At 37.8% G+C, this 13,905-nt stretch overlaps 1 protein-coding gene across 4 annotated transcripts in view; it reads right to left on the bottom strand.

The window, feature by feature from the left end:
• The window catches only part of LOC124302451 (uncharacterized), a 29,027-nt gene that overhangs the window by 8,836 nt on the left and 6,286 nt on the right, over nt 1-13,905 (bottom strand). For 2 of the 4 annotated variants that reach the window (XM_046758648.1, XM_046758649.1), the window contains exons 3-12: nt 6,561-6,674; nt 6,037-6,236; nt 5,471-5,941; nt 4,838-5,345; nt 3,534-4,719; nt 2,915-3,259; nt 2,346-2,722; nt 1,915-2,211; nt 1,686-1,721; nt 1,060-1,220 (exon numbers count right to left, since the gene is read on the bottom strand). In XM_046758648.1, coding sequence (XP_046614604.1) covers nt 1,060-1,220; nt 1,686-1,721; nt 1,915-2,211; nt 2,346-2,722; nt 2,915-3,259; nt 3,534-4,719; nt 4,838-5,345; nt 5,471-5,941; nt 6,037-6,236; nt 6,561-6,658 — 3,679 coding nt within the window. In that variant the 5' untranslated portion in view covers nt 6,659-6,674. The remainder of the gene's footprint in view (nt 1-1,059; nt 1,221-1,685; nt 1,722-1,914; nt 2,212-2,345; nt 2,723-2,914; nt 3,260-3,533; nt 4,720-4,837; nt 5,346-5,470; nt 5,942-6,036; nt 6,237-6,560; nt 6,675-13,905) is intronic. The other 2 variants (XM_046758650.1, XM_046758651.1) reach the window with 2 other exon arrangements.

Here is a 13,905-nt window from a genome sequence, read left to right as displayed (position 1 = left end):
CCGAATTTATTTCCTATCTCATTGGACAAAGTATGATCACATGTTATGTACTATACTGAGTTTCTGGTGTCTACAGAACTAAATAATCTCTTGGTTAGACGAAATATACTGATGGATAGTTAAAATATTGTTCAGAATTTTGGATACAATGACAAACGAGAAACTGAGCATGCCTGAAGTATCAAAATGATAATATCATTCATCAGTGTTGACAGTGAGACTACATGGGGAAAAATAAAGTAGAATGATTATAAGATAGTCAAATTCTATGCTATGGATACATAACAAATTTAAAAGTGATTCCATACGATTAACATGTAATACAAAACAGAGATTTTGGTAATACCTTGACTACCCACCTGTTCAGGATATATTCCTCTATTTAAACTAGTGTTAGTACCAAAAACTAAAAATCGCAAAAAAACATGGCAAGGCGAAAATTAGGAAAAAAAAAGAATATTTATATGTATACATGTATATAATTATATATACCTAAGAAATATACAGCAAAAATAAAATTATTCGAAGGAAAAAACAGAGAAGTAATAGGTAAATGAATATAAAAAAAATATACGTATGCTTTGTCTATCAACGACTCGACGACAGCTAGGTACTAGGAGATGCATGACAAACTTCCCGTTAAATTTTTTCACTCTGGAAGTTCTATGTATAATATAAGTGATAAAATTCAACAGGATGCTTTTATGACTTAACAGTAACTAAATACCCACCTTCACAACTGTATAAATTGTAATAATTGTAATGATCAATCTTTATTAAAATGTACTAAAACCAAAAGTAATTTTAGCTTCTGTTAAATCACTTTAAAATTCTATATAATCGTCAAACACGCAATTATACTATGTAATACGTATTCTGTTCATAGTTCATCGTGGAATAGACACTGCACTGCATTTTTGTATGCTATTGTTCCTCAAAATGCAAAAATTACCAGTTAATTACTGCACTCCAAGTATAATAGATAAAAATATACAGAGTTTGAAAAGGTAATGTATATTCCACGGTGAGCTGTACACACATTCTATTGCACGCTTTTACCTCGTGGAAGTGTGTTGCTACCCATTTCAAAGATGCTCTCTCGTGAGGGTGTATTACGTGGGCCAGGACTGTTCGGAGTTCCCGGGTTTGAAGGCTCCTTTCTGCCAAATCTATCCGTGTCACGACTCAACGAACGTCTGAACTGCGACTCTGACAACCGCCTGTATCGCAGGACAAAGTTCAATCAACATTGACGCGGAAAAGTTATCCCGGAATAAAAATATTTTACCACAATGTGTGATGAATGAGAATTGAAAAACAGTGAAAAATACTGGTGTTAAAAACAATATGAAATTCGTTCATTTAAACGTGAATATGAGTGATGGTTAGTGTTTCGAACTATTAGGTAATACGTATACTATTAGCAGTTTTTAGATAATGGAAAAGTGGAGGAAACAAAATTCAGGGAATTTTAATTTGGATATAGTACGTAAGGGAGAGACGCGAATATTTTCGATATCGATAAATTGGAAGTGTGATGCATAACAGGCAAAGAAAAGATTTTCGATATTACGGGAGGGTTAAGAATCAGCCGTGATCATGTATGAGAAAAAACAAACTGTGCAATCTATAATCAAGAAGTAACTATTCACCAAATCCCTAAGAATTTCTCTGACTGGACTCACGTTATCACAGTCCTTGTCTCGGTATAGCTTTGGTAGCTTGCACAAATAAGCACTTTTGTTAAATGCGATTTTTAACTCCATCAATATTTACCAAGAAATGTTTTAAATACCGATTTAATTGCATAAAGCAAATGGTAGTGTTAATATAACCAATTGATATCACATCATTAACACATATCAAATTTTAATGCAATGGAATATAATTTTTGGAAATTTCAATCTGTATTACCTGGATAATGGTTCGTGAACACCCCAAAAACCTTGCGGCGAATTAGATCCTAATCTACCGAGTAGTCTGCTGCTTGGAAATCCTGTACTTCTGTTGTCATCTACATTAAGTCTTTGAGTCAAACTTCTAACTCTAGATAATAAAGTGGAAAACAAGTTTTCTGCAGTTAAAAGTTCAAATCCATCGTCGTCGTCATCTTCTCCTGATGACAAACTATCTGCATGTTCCGGTGCTTTCCTAGATGGTCTGGAACTTCTTAACCGATGCATATGTCGTTGCAAAATATCATCGTTATCTCTGTAAAAGATATTTATTTAGTTTATAATCAAATGACGTTAGTAATTTTGAATCAATGTCATTCAAAAGTCTTTAGCTACATATAGTTTATGATAATGAATATAACCGAAGTCTTTCAATCGAATTGAACTTGCCTATGCAATGTTGAGAACGGAGATTCATCTTCACTGGCATCTGATAATAAAGAACTCATTCTTCTTGGTCGTCCAAATCTTGATCTGGGCGCACTAGTGCTAGTCGGCGTGCTCGCCTTACTTTCAGGTTCTAAACTGCCTGATCTGGGTGTGACATATCCACCACCCTCTACTGCGATGGGAATTATATATTCCCTAGGACTCTTTCGAATTGGTTCAGGTCCCGTAGTCGAGCCTAATGCACTGTCGGTATCAGAGTCAGCAGTAGATTGGCGAGAAAGTGAACCTGATCGTTGAGACATGGAGCGCTGCGGCATTGGTGGTTTCGACGGTGGCGTTGATGGTCCTTGCTGCGGGAGCTGACGCCCAGATTCAACCTAATGAAAAGAAGTCCACCAATTTTTATAAATAAATTATGGTTTATTATATTACTGTTTTTTTTTTTTTTTACTGGGATAGATTCTAGCAGAATATTCAAAAGCAGCTTCCAACAAAGGATTGAAAAGGTAAGGCTTAGGGTATTTTGTTCCCTTGAAAAATCTATCTATTAGAATCAATAAAATGTATACCTGAATAGGTATAATTCTTTCCTTTGGTATATTTTTCATCCTGTTTTCTGGTTCTAAGCTGGAGCTTCTGTTAGCCTGAGGTACGGCAGCAGCGACCGGGAAAGCAACCTCTGATCTTTGTGTTCTCAATTTTTGTGGATGGAAGGCGTCAATCTTGGCCTCTACTTCGGATTTGAATGCTGTATTGTCTGCTGATTTGACTCCAGCTAATGTAATTTCGGCCTTGCTAGTCTTTCTCGGTCTGGGTAAGGTGGCACTCTTCAAAGTGATTTCCATTTTACTCGACTTCTTTGGTTCGTCTGGAACGGAGCCACTCATATTTGATGATTCAACCGCACCTGGCACCTGATAAAACAAATAACACATTTTTTAGCTTTCAAGGCGTCATTAGCGTCGCACGTTTATTCTTAAGAGAGAAATGTTATATCTGTGTTATAGGAAAAATGGAAATAATTATTTTTTTTACTTTAAATTTTCTCTCGTCCTATAAAAATTATGAACAAAAACTTCGTTCATCATATTACTTCAACTTTGAATTTTAGTATTATCTGCATTTACAGGTATACAAAGATACAGGTATCGCAAAGTGATGCCCTGTTTGAAGTAACAGATAACTCACCGCCTCTGCCTGCAAAACTGGCTTTGATTCGAATGGGAACTTAGTCTCAACAGGTGTGGAAACTGACACGGTGGCATTCCTCAAGTCATTTGGTCCGACTTGCACTTTCAGTCCTAATTTGTTGGCACTATGATTCTGGGGAGAAGTTGGAGGTGATCCATTGGTTTTTTTCATTACCGGTGGTTTACCGATTGCACCGGTGATAATGTCTACAGCACGTTTCTTCTCTTCATCGAGTTTGCTCTGCAAGCATTTGTCCGCTTTATTGTTATTATTTTCCGTACTTGGGGTGTTGCTGATCTTTTCCGGTATCTTATCGTCCCTTGCAACTGCAGGCACTTCGATAATAACTTTGGATGCACTGTGTTTTGTAGTTTGAGGTGGTGTGATTGACGAAAGACTGGCTTTGCGCTCAAAGGCACGCTTGGCACCTCCGACGTTTACTCCAGGAATGAAAATCTTCTTTGGTTTATCACTTTCGGTAGTAGCTGCCAGCTGGTTGAATTTTTCAGCAGTTTCAAAGATCTTAGATCGACGTCTCTCAACTGGCCTTGCTGGTACTTCTGAAGTGTCATTAACTACATCAGAATCTAGAGAAAGTGATTTTTCCTTTAATTTTTTTACAGGCTTCTTCTCATCTTTACTAACTTCCTCGGATTTGACCACAGCTTCGGAAGAAGACTCTTCACTTTTCAGCACAACATCGTTATTCTCAGCTTCAGTCGCAGCAGTTATACCCTTTGTCAGCACCTCAGATTTAGTGTTTTCTATCTGGCTATCTTGAGAGAGTTTCTCATTTGTCTCATTAGACGTCACAACTGGTTTATCGTCAGGGCTACTTTGTACAGTTTTTTCTATTGATTTGGCATCAGTTTCCTCCTCGTGGATATCCACTGTTTCACTGTCTACATCTTGTTTCACAGCAGTCTGCACTTTTAGCTCTACTTTTTCATCCGGCAACTTTTTACCTATCGTTTCTTCAGCTTCTTGCGTCGGTACTACCGGTGTTTTACTTTGTTCATGACTGAGTGCCTTTTCTTTCGACTCTTCGATCAACTCGAGGCAAGCTGCCACACCTTCAAGGTGGTTTATATCAACTGTTTTACTTGTAGGAACAGTTACCAGCGCAGATGGATCCACTTCCATTGCTTCCTCTATTGGGTTTGGTATGGGAGCTGAATAATGTCTGAAATAAAATAAAAAATATGTTGTGAGCCACTGGTGGGTACTAAAATTGAAAAGAGTAATATGAAGTAACTCGATTCTCTTTATTAACTTCTTTATTGTACAAAGTGATCACGTACCTAGTGCCAGATCTATACTGTCTGGGTTCCCTTTCCTCCGTCCTTTCTTTTCGTCTGGATCTTTCTTTCCTTTTAACACCAGCCGCGGCTGTTTCGTCCATAGACGGCGTAGTTTCCAACTTTCTTTTGGCATCACCAGTTGTAGCTGACCTTGGCTCTTCGTCAACCATTTCTCTTATTCTTCTGTCGGAATTATTCTGATCTAATTCCATCAAGCTACCAACGGAATGACACCTGGTTGGAACCAGAGTCTCGGTGGACATATTTCCGGTCGCATCGCCAGTGGCTTGCTGATCGCCTACGACTAATTTGTCAGCACTAGCTGACTGAGGTACCAATGAAAGTAACAGATCCAATCTGACCGGAGTTTGAGCTGCCAAATCTTCTGCTATATCGAGGCAATTTTGTTCATAGCCTTCGTTCACCCACCAATGTGTGCAAATTTTTTCAACATCCGCTCTTCTCGTCGGACAAACCGTCAGCATGTCCTTGATTAGTGGGGAGGCAGCTGAAAACACAGTCATAGATAGTTTAGCGATTACTGAGCCTAACCATCATCGAAGGATCTAATATCTGCTTCTGAAATTGTATCGAATGGATAATGTTGTAATATAATGGACATGTTCAACTTACGGGATGGCTTTTTTGGTTCGAAATAGTCCGATTGTGAAATCTGTTTGACTAGTCTTTTAAAATTAGAGCCATCAAATGGCATGGCACCGTAAACTAATGTGTATAAAAGTACTCCCAAGCTCCAACAATCAACTTCCGGGCCATGGTAAGGTGTCCCTTTGACGATTTCAGGACTAGCGTATAACGGACTGCCGCAAAAAGTGCTGAGCAATCTCTGCTCGTCGAAAACGTTTGAGAGACCAAAATCGGCAATTTTTGCATTTCCAATTTGGTCCAATAGTATGTTTTCCAACTTAAGATCTCTGTGGCAAATCTTATGCTTATGGCAATAATAAACAGCTGTGGATATCTGACGAAATATTCTTCTTGCTTCGTGCTCTGAGAGAACTTTTCGTTCGCTTAAATAATCATAAAGTTCACCACCGGCTGCATATTCCATGACGAGTACCATTTTTTCCCGATTTTCAAACACTGCAAGAAATCAAATAATTTATTAAACATTGTGAGCAGTGAACCTGAAAGTTTCACATTATTATAACAGTGTGTTTGCTCGAACGTTTATTTACCTTCATATATGTGAATAATATTGGGATGCTGTACACTCGACATGATTTGTATCTCTCTCCGTATCCTAATAAGATCGGCCTCAGTTTCAATTTTGCATTTTTTTATTGTTTTTATAGCAACTTCTTGGCCAGTCTCTTTATTTATACCTAATTGGACTTTACCGTAGGTGCCTTGTCCTAGTTTTTTAATAATATCGAATCTAAAATAAAACAATACACATTAAAAATGAATGTACAATAACCACAGAATTTTACTACAAAAAAAGCTCAGTCATCGCAGGAATGATTATTTTTATTCGGATGGCTGTCTGGCGCCTAGATGTGCCAACAATTAAATTCTCAATCAAATATCTTGGCACGGAATGCAGGCTACTTGAATAAATGTCAACAACGAATTAACCAGCACTCAATCTACATAACAAATGAGGCTTCTTCGCTATAATGTGAAAAGCTACAGTTCCAATTTAAATGTTATCCCAAATATCAAAGGATATAAGTGAGACCGTCCTATTTTATATGCTTACCGCTGTTTTAATTTTCTCTTGTGATTGTGAAGACGCACTCCTCCTGTGCTCTCCATTCCCCCCATTATATTGTGTATACTTGCTTCACCGACCACCATCTTGACTGTTTTTTATCTGAAACCAATGTAAAATATGTTCAAATTACTGACTGCCAGTCTAATCTTAATTGTTACATAGAAATTCCATGGTTTCCCAGTACTATCATATCAAATCACTAGACGGTTTTCGTCTCTGTTAATTATACGTCAATATATATACCTATATATAAAAATGTATGTAAGGCACTGAGGAATGTTTGAACAGAATTATAGATATGTAAGCCTTGTATACGTGATGTTAAAGAATAAAGATATTTTGTTTGCTTTTTATCGTTTTAGTTTAAAGATCTTTGGTGATTCATTCACTGAATTTCTGAAGACATTCGTGGATTATCAATTACTTGGCTCCTGGGGGAAGAATGGTAAGTTAATTTGCATGTCTGTTGCAGATGTCTAAACAACCGGCTAAGTGAAGTGATTAATAAGCTGAATAAATCGTTGGGAGTCCGGGTAAATTGTAGAATAAATCCAAGGAGTATTTAGACACTTGTCCATTCGTACCATTAAAAATTGTACGCATGATCACCAACCACGCCACAATTGTTCAAGGGTAAAAAATTTGAAATAAATTGTAAATATCTAGATAAAAGAAATGTAAGTCGTATTTCTCACCCAGCTTCTTGTCATACCGATGACCAGAAAGTTTGTTTCAGCTGGGCTTATAGCCGAGCTTTTTGCGCAAAAGTTTTTATCACTTTTCTTTAAAAGACGAGTAACGACGGGATTTTCTACGAGATTATCTCGAACTATAGATATCGCAAACAATTCCCCAGGGCATCAATAACAAAAGTTTGCTCAAAAAGCCAAGAAATGTGTAGACTATTCTCTTTTTCTTCTTTCTGCTACTCTATTCCAGCTTACTACCCACGTCCTAAAACCACAGGTATACCTTCACGGATTTATCTGTTTCTTCAGTTACCGAGGTGTAAAATTTGACCCATTTATCTACATCGCATAAATTCATCGTTAGGTGAATGCTTTTAATTTCCGTTGGAGCGTTTTATTTACTCCCACAGCTTTGAAGGAAGAATCAAATTCAAAATTTTAAATCTTTGCACACACTGAAACCAAGAAATGTGAGGAAAAGAAAAATCGTTTTCTCCTCAACCTATTTCGCTGAATTACAAAATATGGGTCAAGAAGCACCTCAATGATGATGACGGTAAGGGTCTGGACACTTCTATGCCGGTATACAAGAGCGACTCTATCGGGTACTTGAAGCTGTACAATTGCATTAGAACAGTGCGACTAATGGATTGTCAAGTAGGCAGAGCGGTGAGTCGATTGTTTTAAAAATAAAAAATCGGGTCAGAAAATTCCTGTAAAATACATTGAGAAATCCAAAATGAACGTACAACGATTAACGCGACAGATTACGCGCAGACCTCTTAGCAGCCCGATGAATCACATAAAAATAATTCACGGATTACGGATGATCCTATCTATAGTCCTCTAAAATCCGATTGAAAGCTTTGGATTTAGATCAAGCGTGTTTCGCGGAGAGCGGCGACCCCTGTTGACGTAAGCATAACTATACAGACGAGATAGTTGATTATACCTACATTATACGCACATTACAAGCTTCTGTTAATCTCTTGCGATATATTAAAACTGAAATTCATTCGTTTGGGACGGATGGTTCGGACTAATACCGGACAGTCTTTGGCAAGGTCCGATGTTTCCTGTAACCTGCACGGGATGCACAGGGTGCAAGAAGAGGGTGCAGAAGGGTAGGGGAGAAGACTCATAGAGAGAGGGAGAGGGCATAATAAATAGGTGATACATTTTTTGTCTCTGCGAGAGGCGGCGGATGACGCGCTTAGAGTCGCTGGTATAAGTTTGGGTAGTATGGATGTGGGCACGAACGTAGATGAAAAGAGAGAATGCGGAGGGCTATTTTCGGCGTCGAGACGCCGTGTGTCGCCTTGCCGGCTTTTACACATCCACCTCTACCGGCGAGAGCCGTTCGTCCGGCGTCCAGGAAGCCCGCGGACCTTGCAGAAGCAACGGCTAGCCATCAAATCCGTAAAACCAAGTTCAACGGGTTGTTTGAATTCGCGAGACAGCCAGAGAGTTTGATAAATTTCTTTTATTCGCTCGTTTATTTTCTTCGCCTAGGCACAGCGCCGCGGGAATATGAAACTGATTAATTCTCAAATTTCCAGAAAGAAAAAGAACGAAGGAATATCGAAGAACTTCAAACTTTCGTCGTAGTTGTCGTTTGAAACGCGCGCGCTCTTTGTGACGTCACAAGTCACTGGCCAATGGAGTAAAACTAGCTCCAGCGTGAACCGGTAGATGCCGAAATATTGTTTCAGCCAAAGAAGTAACGCAGAAAGGTTGCGGCATTTTATAAAAAGCAATTTTGGAAAAGCAAAATGTTTTGTAATTATTCGTTGTTTCAACGTTTTCACAGCGATTTTTTTTTTTTTGTTTTTTTTTTTAAGTATCTTGTACGTTTTTGATCAAGTTTTGAAGCGGTATAAATGACGAGGGTCGATTCTTGATTGAGATTTGAGACACGCATTTTAGCCCAGAGTACGAATTCAAACTGCAATTCGTATGTAAGTCGTATGTCTGCAGACGCAGATTCCTGTCGTTAGAAGTGCAGCGTTGCAGTTGTAGCTGCATCGGACATTATTAGCATATGGAGTGGTGAGATGATGAGTCACGATCACTTTAATCGGTATAATTAAAAGTGAACTTAAGTTTCGTTAACCCCGGCGCTGTCTGCTCGTGCCGATATGGCAGAAAAAAAAATCTGCACAGTTGAAATTTCATTTTATACGATTAGATAGTTTATACCCCGAGATGACGTATCAATTATAATTAATGAAATTAAGCAACACTGGGTAATAACTCTAGTAAATGTACCTACAACATTGTGCATGTCAAAACGGTTTGTCAATTAAAAAATTCAAGTTACAGAACCCGCGAAGACTGTATAGTCAGTTCCGACGACTGGTATATGGCTAAAATTATCCGCGACGTATACACACATGTATAAGCAGAAACGTTACATACGATACGTACGTACTATACATACGTGCCTTGACGTAGATGGTAAGTAATTAATTGACCAAGATCGAATGTGTATTTTATATATGGACATACGGCATGTATAAGCGAATAATAATGATGGCGAAAGCAAATCCCAGTAAAACCGGATCATGTAATATTGAAATATCGGTGTCACGATTTGCAGGATAAATCATTGCGGGGAAAAAGGAGCGGTTTCAATTCATCCTGAACGTGTACGGTCACAGGCAAAGCGAAGAATTTTCTGCAGTAATACGTGTAATGCGTATAGTTTTAAAAATTATTCGAACGCGGTTACAAGTTCTAAAAGAAAAACACTGCTCGGCGTACACGATGTAATAAAATATGATGAGTGAAGGTATAAACCAAGGTGTATCGTTTCATTTTAGCATTGCGAATTGTACATTCAGAAAATATCCACTTTGTCTCGCATGCACGCAGCAACTTTGGCTCTGGTCTCTCCTACGAACACGTGGAACGAATTTCAAACGGTAGTATGAATTTTAAAGAGTAGTAGGCAGGCATGAATCCGACCCAGTTCTCGATCTACGCTGCACGATTGCAGAATACAACAGTTTACATTTTCTCGGCGTAAAAGACGCACTTTCTTCTCAGTAAATTGATGCAGGATAATCTCTGAGCGACTACAAGAAAACCTTCTTCCAGTATAACGCTGCGTCAATTTCCCGAAAGCATTAGGCGATTGATATTATCGGGGATATTATCATCTCCTAAAGGTTGCAGGCTCGCGCGTTATACCCATACTTTGACAAGTACGGAGGAAAAAAATTTAACAACGATTGGAAGCATAGATTTATAGTTCGATTAGTTAATGGAAGTCGACTCAGGAACACCGGGGGTCCGAAACTCGAATTTTTTTTACAAACCCGAATGCGCCAAGCATGAGAAGAAGAAAATACCAAGAAGAAAAACCAATCTTTTATTCGATTTTGTTCTTTTAAACTATTTGTTCAATCGTTTAAATTACTTCTAGATTTACGTCAATGGTTTCTGGTATATTCAGACTGAAAATCAAGGCACATTTACTTTCTGACGATTGGTGAAATAATTGGTAAAACAACGGTGTTATCTTGATAGAATTTATTGACCGAAATGAATTTAAACAAATATGAATAAAGAGGATTAGGATCAAATAAGTTGTACATACTCATGTACAACTGTTCGTGAAAAGTGAACACATAATCAATCTCGAAGTATTGAAAATTATTACAGTATAAAAAATTCCTCTTTAACTTCTTCAGCTTTTCTGCAATACTGTATAACAATAAATCTCTTCACTTAATAGAATGATTAGCAAATATTTCTCTAAAATTGATTCTAAATTGTTATCAAATAGGATTTTCTGATTGCGTTAAATTTTTCGTAGTGTAATAAATTGGAAATTCTGCGCATTTGACAGGTTTTCCGTGTATGAAATACATGGGTATAATAACGCTGAAGCCAGAGATATTTAATAATTTGTATAACGAACACTGAGAAATATTTCATTTGTTGGAGGAACTAGAAAAATTCCGTAAAATAGGTATCGTTAAAAAAAACTGTTTGAATATTGTTGGAATTACGAAAAACGAGGTACGCGTAACCATTTTGCGCTATTGTCGATCCTTTTTTGGTTGTTGCAACGCAAAATCAGTTCTTTCGGTTTACTCTATTTTTTTATTTAAACAAGGCTTTAACGTCAATTTATCGTTGCACGAGCGTTAAATTTTCGCAACAGTTGCAATAAAATATAGCAACATTGATCGTAATGAGAAAGAATAGTAACGGAAACTAGACTTTCCGGTAACAGCTAGAAAACTAATTTTCATTTCGTACCTAGAACTATATTTTTCTAATGTGGTAAAAAATGAAAATAGTTAAGGACCGAACGGTAACCGGAACTAAAAATTTCTCTCAGTGTATATTGTATATACATGATACCAGAGGAGAAGTGAAACAGCAGAATTTGATGAAATTTCGCATAACGTATCGGTATTATATATTTGTAAATTTTCAGCAACATTACGCGTTAGACATCCACCGTAGACGGAGTTTCAGTTGAGCGAAAGAAGCAGGAGGAGGGAAACGGATGCGGGAAGGGAAAAAGGAAGGTGGAGGGTTGGTGTTTGCACAAGTTCGTATACCTCGAAAAGCAGCTAGGTTGGTGGACATAACGCGATGCTGTCTGCATATTTTAGCAAGCCTGCGGGTTGCATTCATGCCTCGTGTCGATTTTCTCTTCTGCGTGTTTTCCACGCAGAGATGCACGGATGCATGCATCCACGTGTGTGAGGCAGATGCCTGCACACACGGATGAATCTACCCGCAAATGAACTCGGGGGCGGCGCATGCAGAGTCGCCGAGTTGTGTTTCATTTAACGATTTGCTCTTATATGCAAAACGCGCAACCGTCTGAACGAACGAACGAACCTGCAAGGAACTATAATAACCTGCAACGAATGGAATGGAACCGATGTTTTTACGACGTAGACGCAAGCGAGATATGTTTTCGTTCCTAAGTGTATATCCTGCGTTCATGGTCCCCGTCCCTCCGCCAAACATGGAAGGAAAGTGAAAAAAAAAATAAAAAGAAGAGAAAAGAAAAGAAAAACACAAACCTTTCTACTGTAGCTGGAAGCGCGTTTTTCACGGGGCTGAAGAAATTAGTAACGACGTTGGCTTGACGAAATATTGGGGGAAAAAATTGCCATTTTACTATTTTGCAATTTTTTTGTGACTTTGAAGTGGACGAGTTTTGAAATTATATGAATTACCGCTTTGCCTTTTTATGATTTACTGAATTCCAGAGATTCCTAAAATTACTAAATTGCCGGTCTTCCGAAACGTGAATCGTTACTACACATATAACGTTTCTAACTTCAGCCTCGTCATTTTTCTTCTCTAGTTTTCTGTTTCATCAGATATAACATTGGACGTGAAATCAATTTCCAGAAATGGATTGACGAACGACCGAAACTGAGTTGGCGTAAAAATGTAGGAATATAAGAAAACAGAAGGCACGTAATATCAAATTTTCTAAAATAAAATCCATTTCACAGAATTTTAAATTGTGTATATAGAAATAGTTGTAATATGATAGAAGCGTCATCAGAATGCAGAATATGTAAGAATCGTCAGGATTTCTACGATTCTACATTGTTTACTGCTATATTCTAGTTCGTTCTGACGATTGATATATTTTAGCTCTGGATACTTTCATTTTTCTACATTTTGACATTTCCATATTGCGACTTTCTTCTACACTTTGAAATTCCATGAAATAGATTGTCGCGTAATTGAAAATTCGGTATTTTAACCCTTGTATCTTTGGATCTTTCTACACTTTTACTCCCACCCAACGAAACTATACGATGCCATGTTTCCCATAAACGTTAAAAAAGAACTAAAAAAAAAACACGTTTTAAATAAACGAATGACGATGCAGTCCGATGGATTACCGTATAAACCTGCCACGGTTATCACCGTAAAACACGCGCTCCTCCTCCTCGGATCCTCTTCCTCTTCTTCCTCTTCTTCTTCTTCTTCTTCTTCTGTATCGGATTTCCGAACAGCTATAACCCCGGTAAACGACAGCGATACTATTTCCGCTGCAATGCAGCTGTTCTTGGTCTGCGTGATTCCCTCATACAAGCTTTCCTTATCTTTTATTATTTTCACTACAGTAATTATTCCAATTTTCGGTCACGCTATCAACGGCATCATATTATTTACGGTACAGCTAACATATGTAACGCATAATACATACAATGAACTGTGTAACAATGCGTCTGTTTAATTGGACCGATCGTAACTGCCACTGGGAAAAACAAAGTTAGATCCAAGATATGATTTACTCGAATACCGCTTGGCAGGTAAATATTAACGATTCAAAAAATTCCCTCATTCCATTTCAAATGAACTTTTCTTGTCACAAGTATGATAAACATTTGAAATTTAAATAAATGTCTCTTGTAATAAGTATTTCCTTTGAATAAACTATTTGTCGATTACACTTTCGGATACAATTCCAAAATTTAATCCAGATTTTGGTATACGGCATAAAAGAAAAAGAAACTCATTCGCGCGGGTATGCGAAAAATTGGAATCTCCAGTGTTCGATATTATCGATAAAAGCGTCGCGCGAAAACTGCACCCTCAATACTATCACTAATCGGAATTTCATCACCGCCGCAGCGTAATTTCGTGCA

Source organism: Neodiprion virginianus, chromosome 4 (genome assembly GCF_021901495.1).
Source record: "Neodiprion virginianus isolate iyNeoVirg1 chromosome 4, iyNeoVirg1.1, whole genome shotgun sequence".
Lineage (NCBI taxonomy): Eukaryota > Metazoa > Arthropoda > Insecta > Hymenoptera > Diprionidae > Neodiprion > Neodiprion virginianus.
Note: the sequence above shows the minus strand (reverse complement) of the source record. Positions and strands in the feature narration are given on the sequence as shown.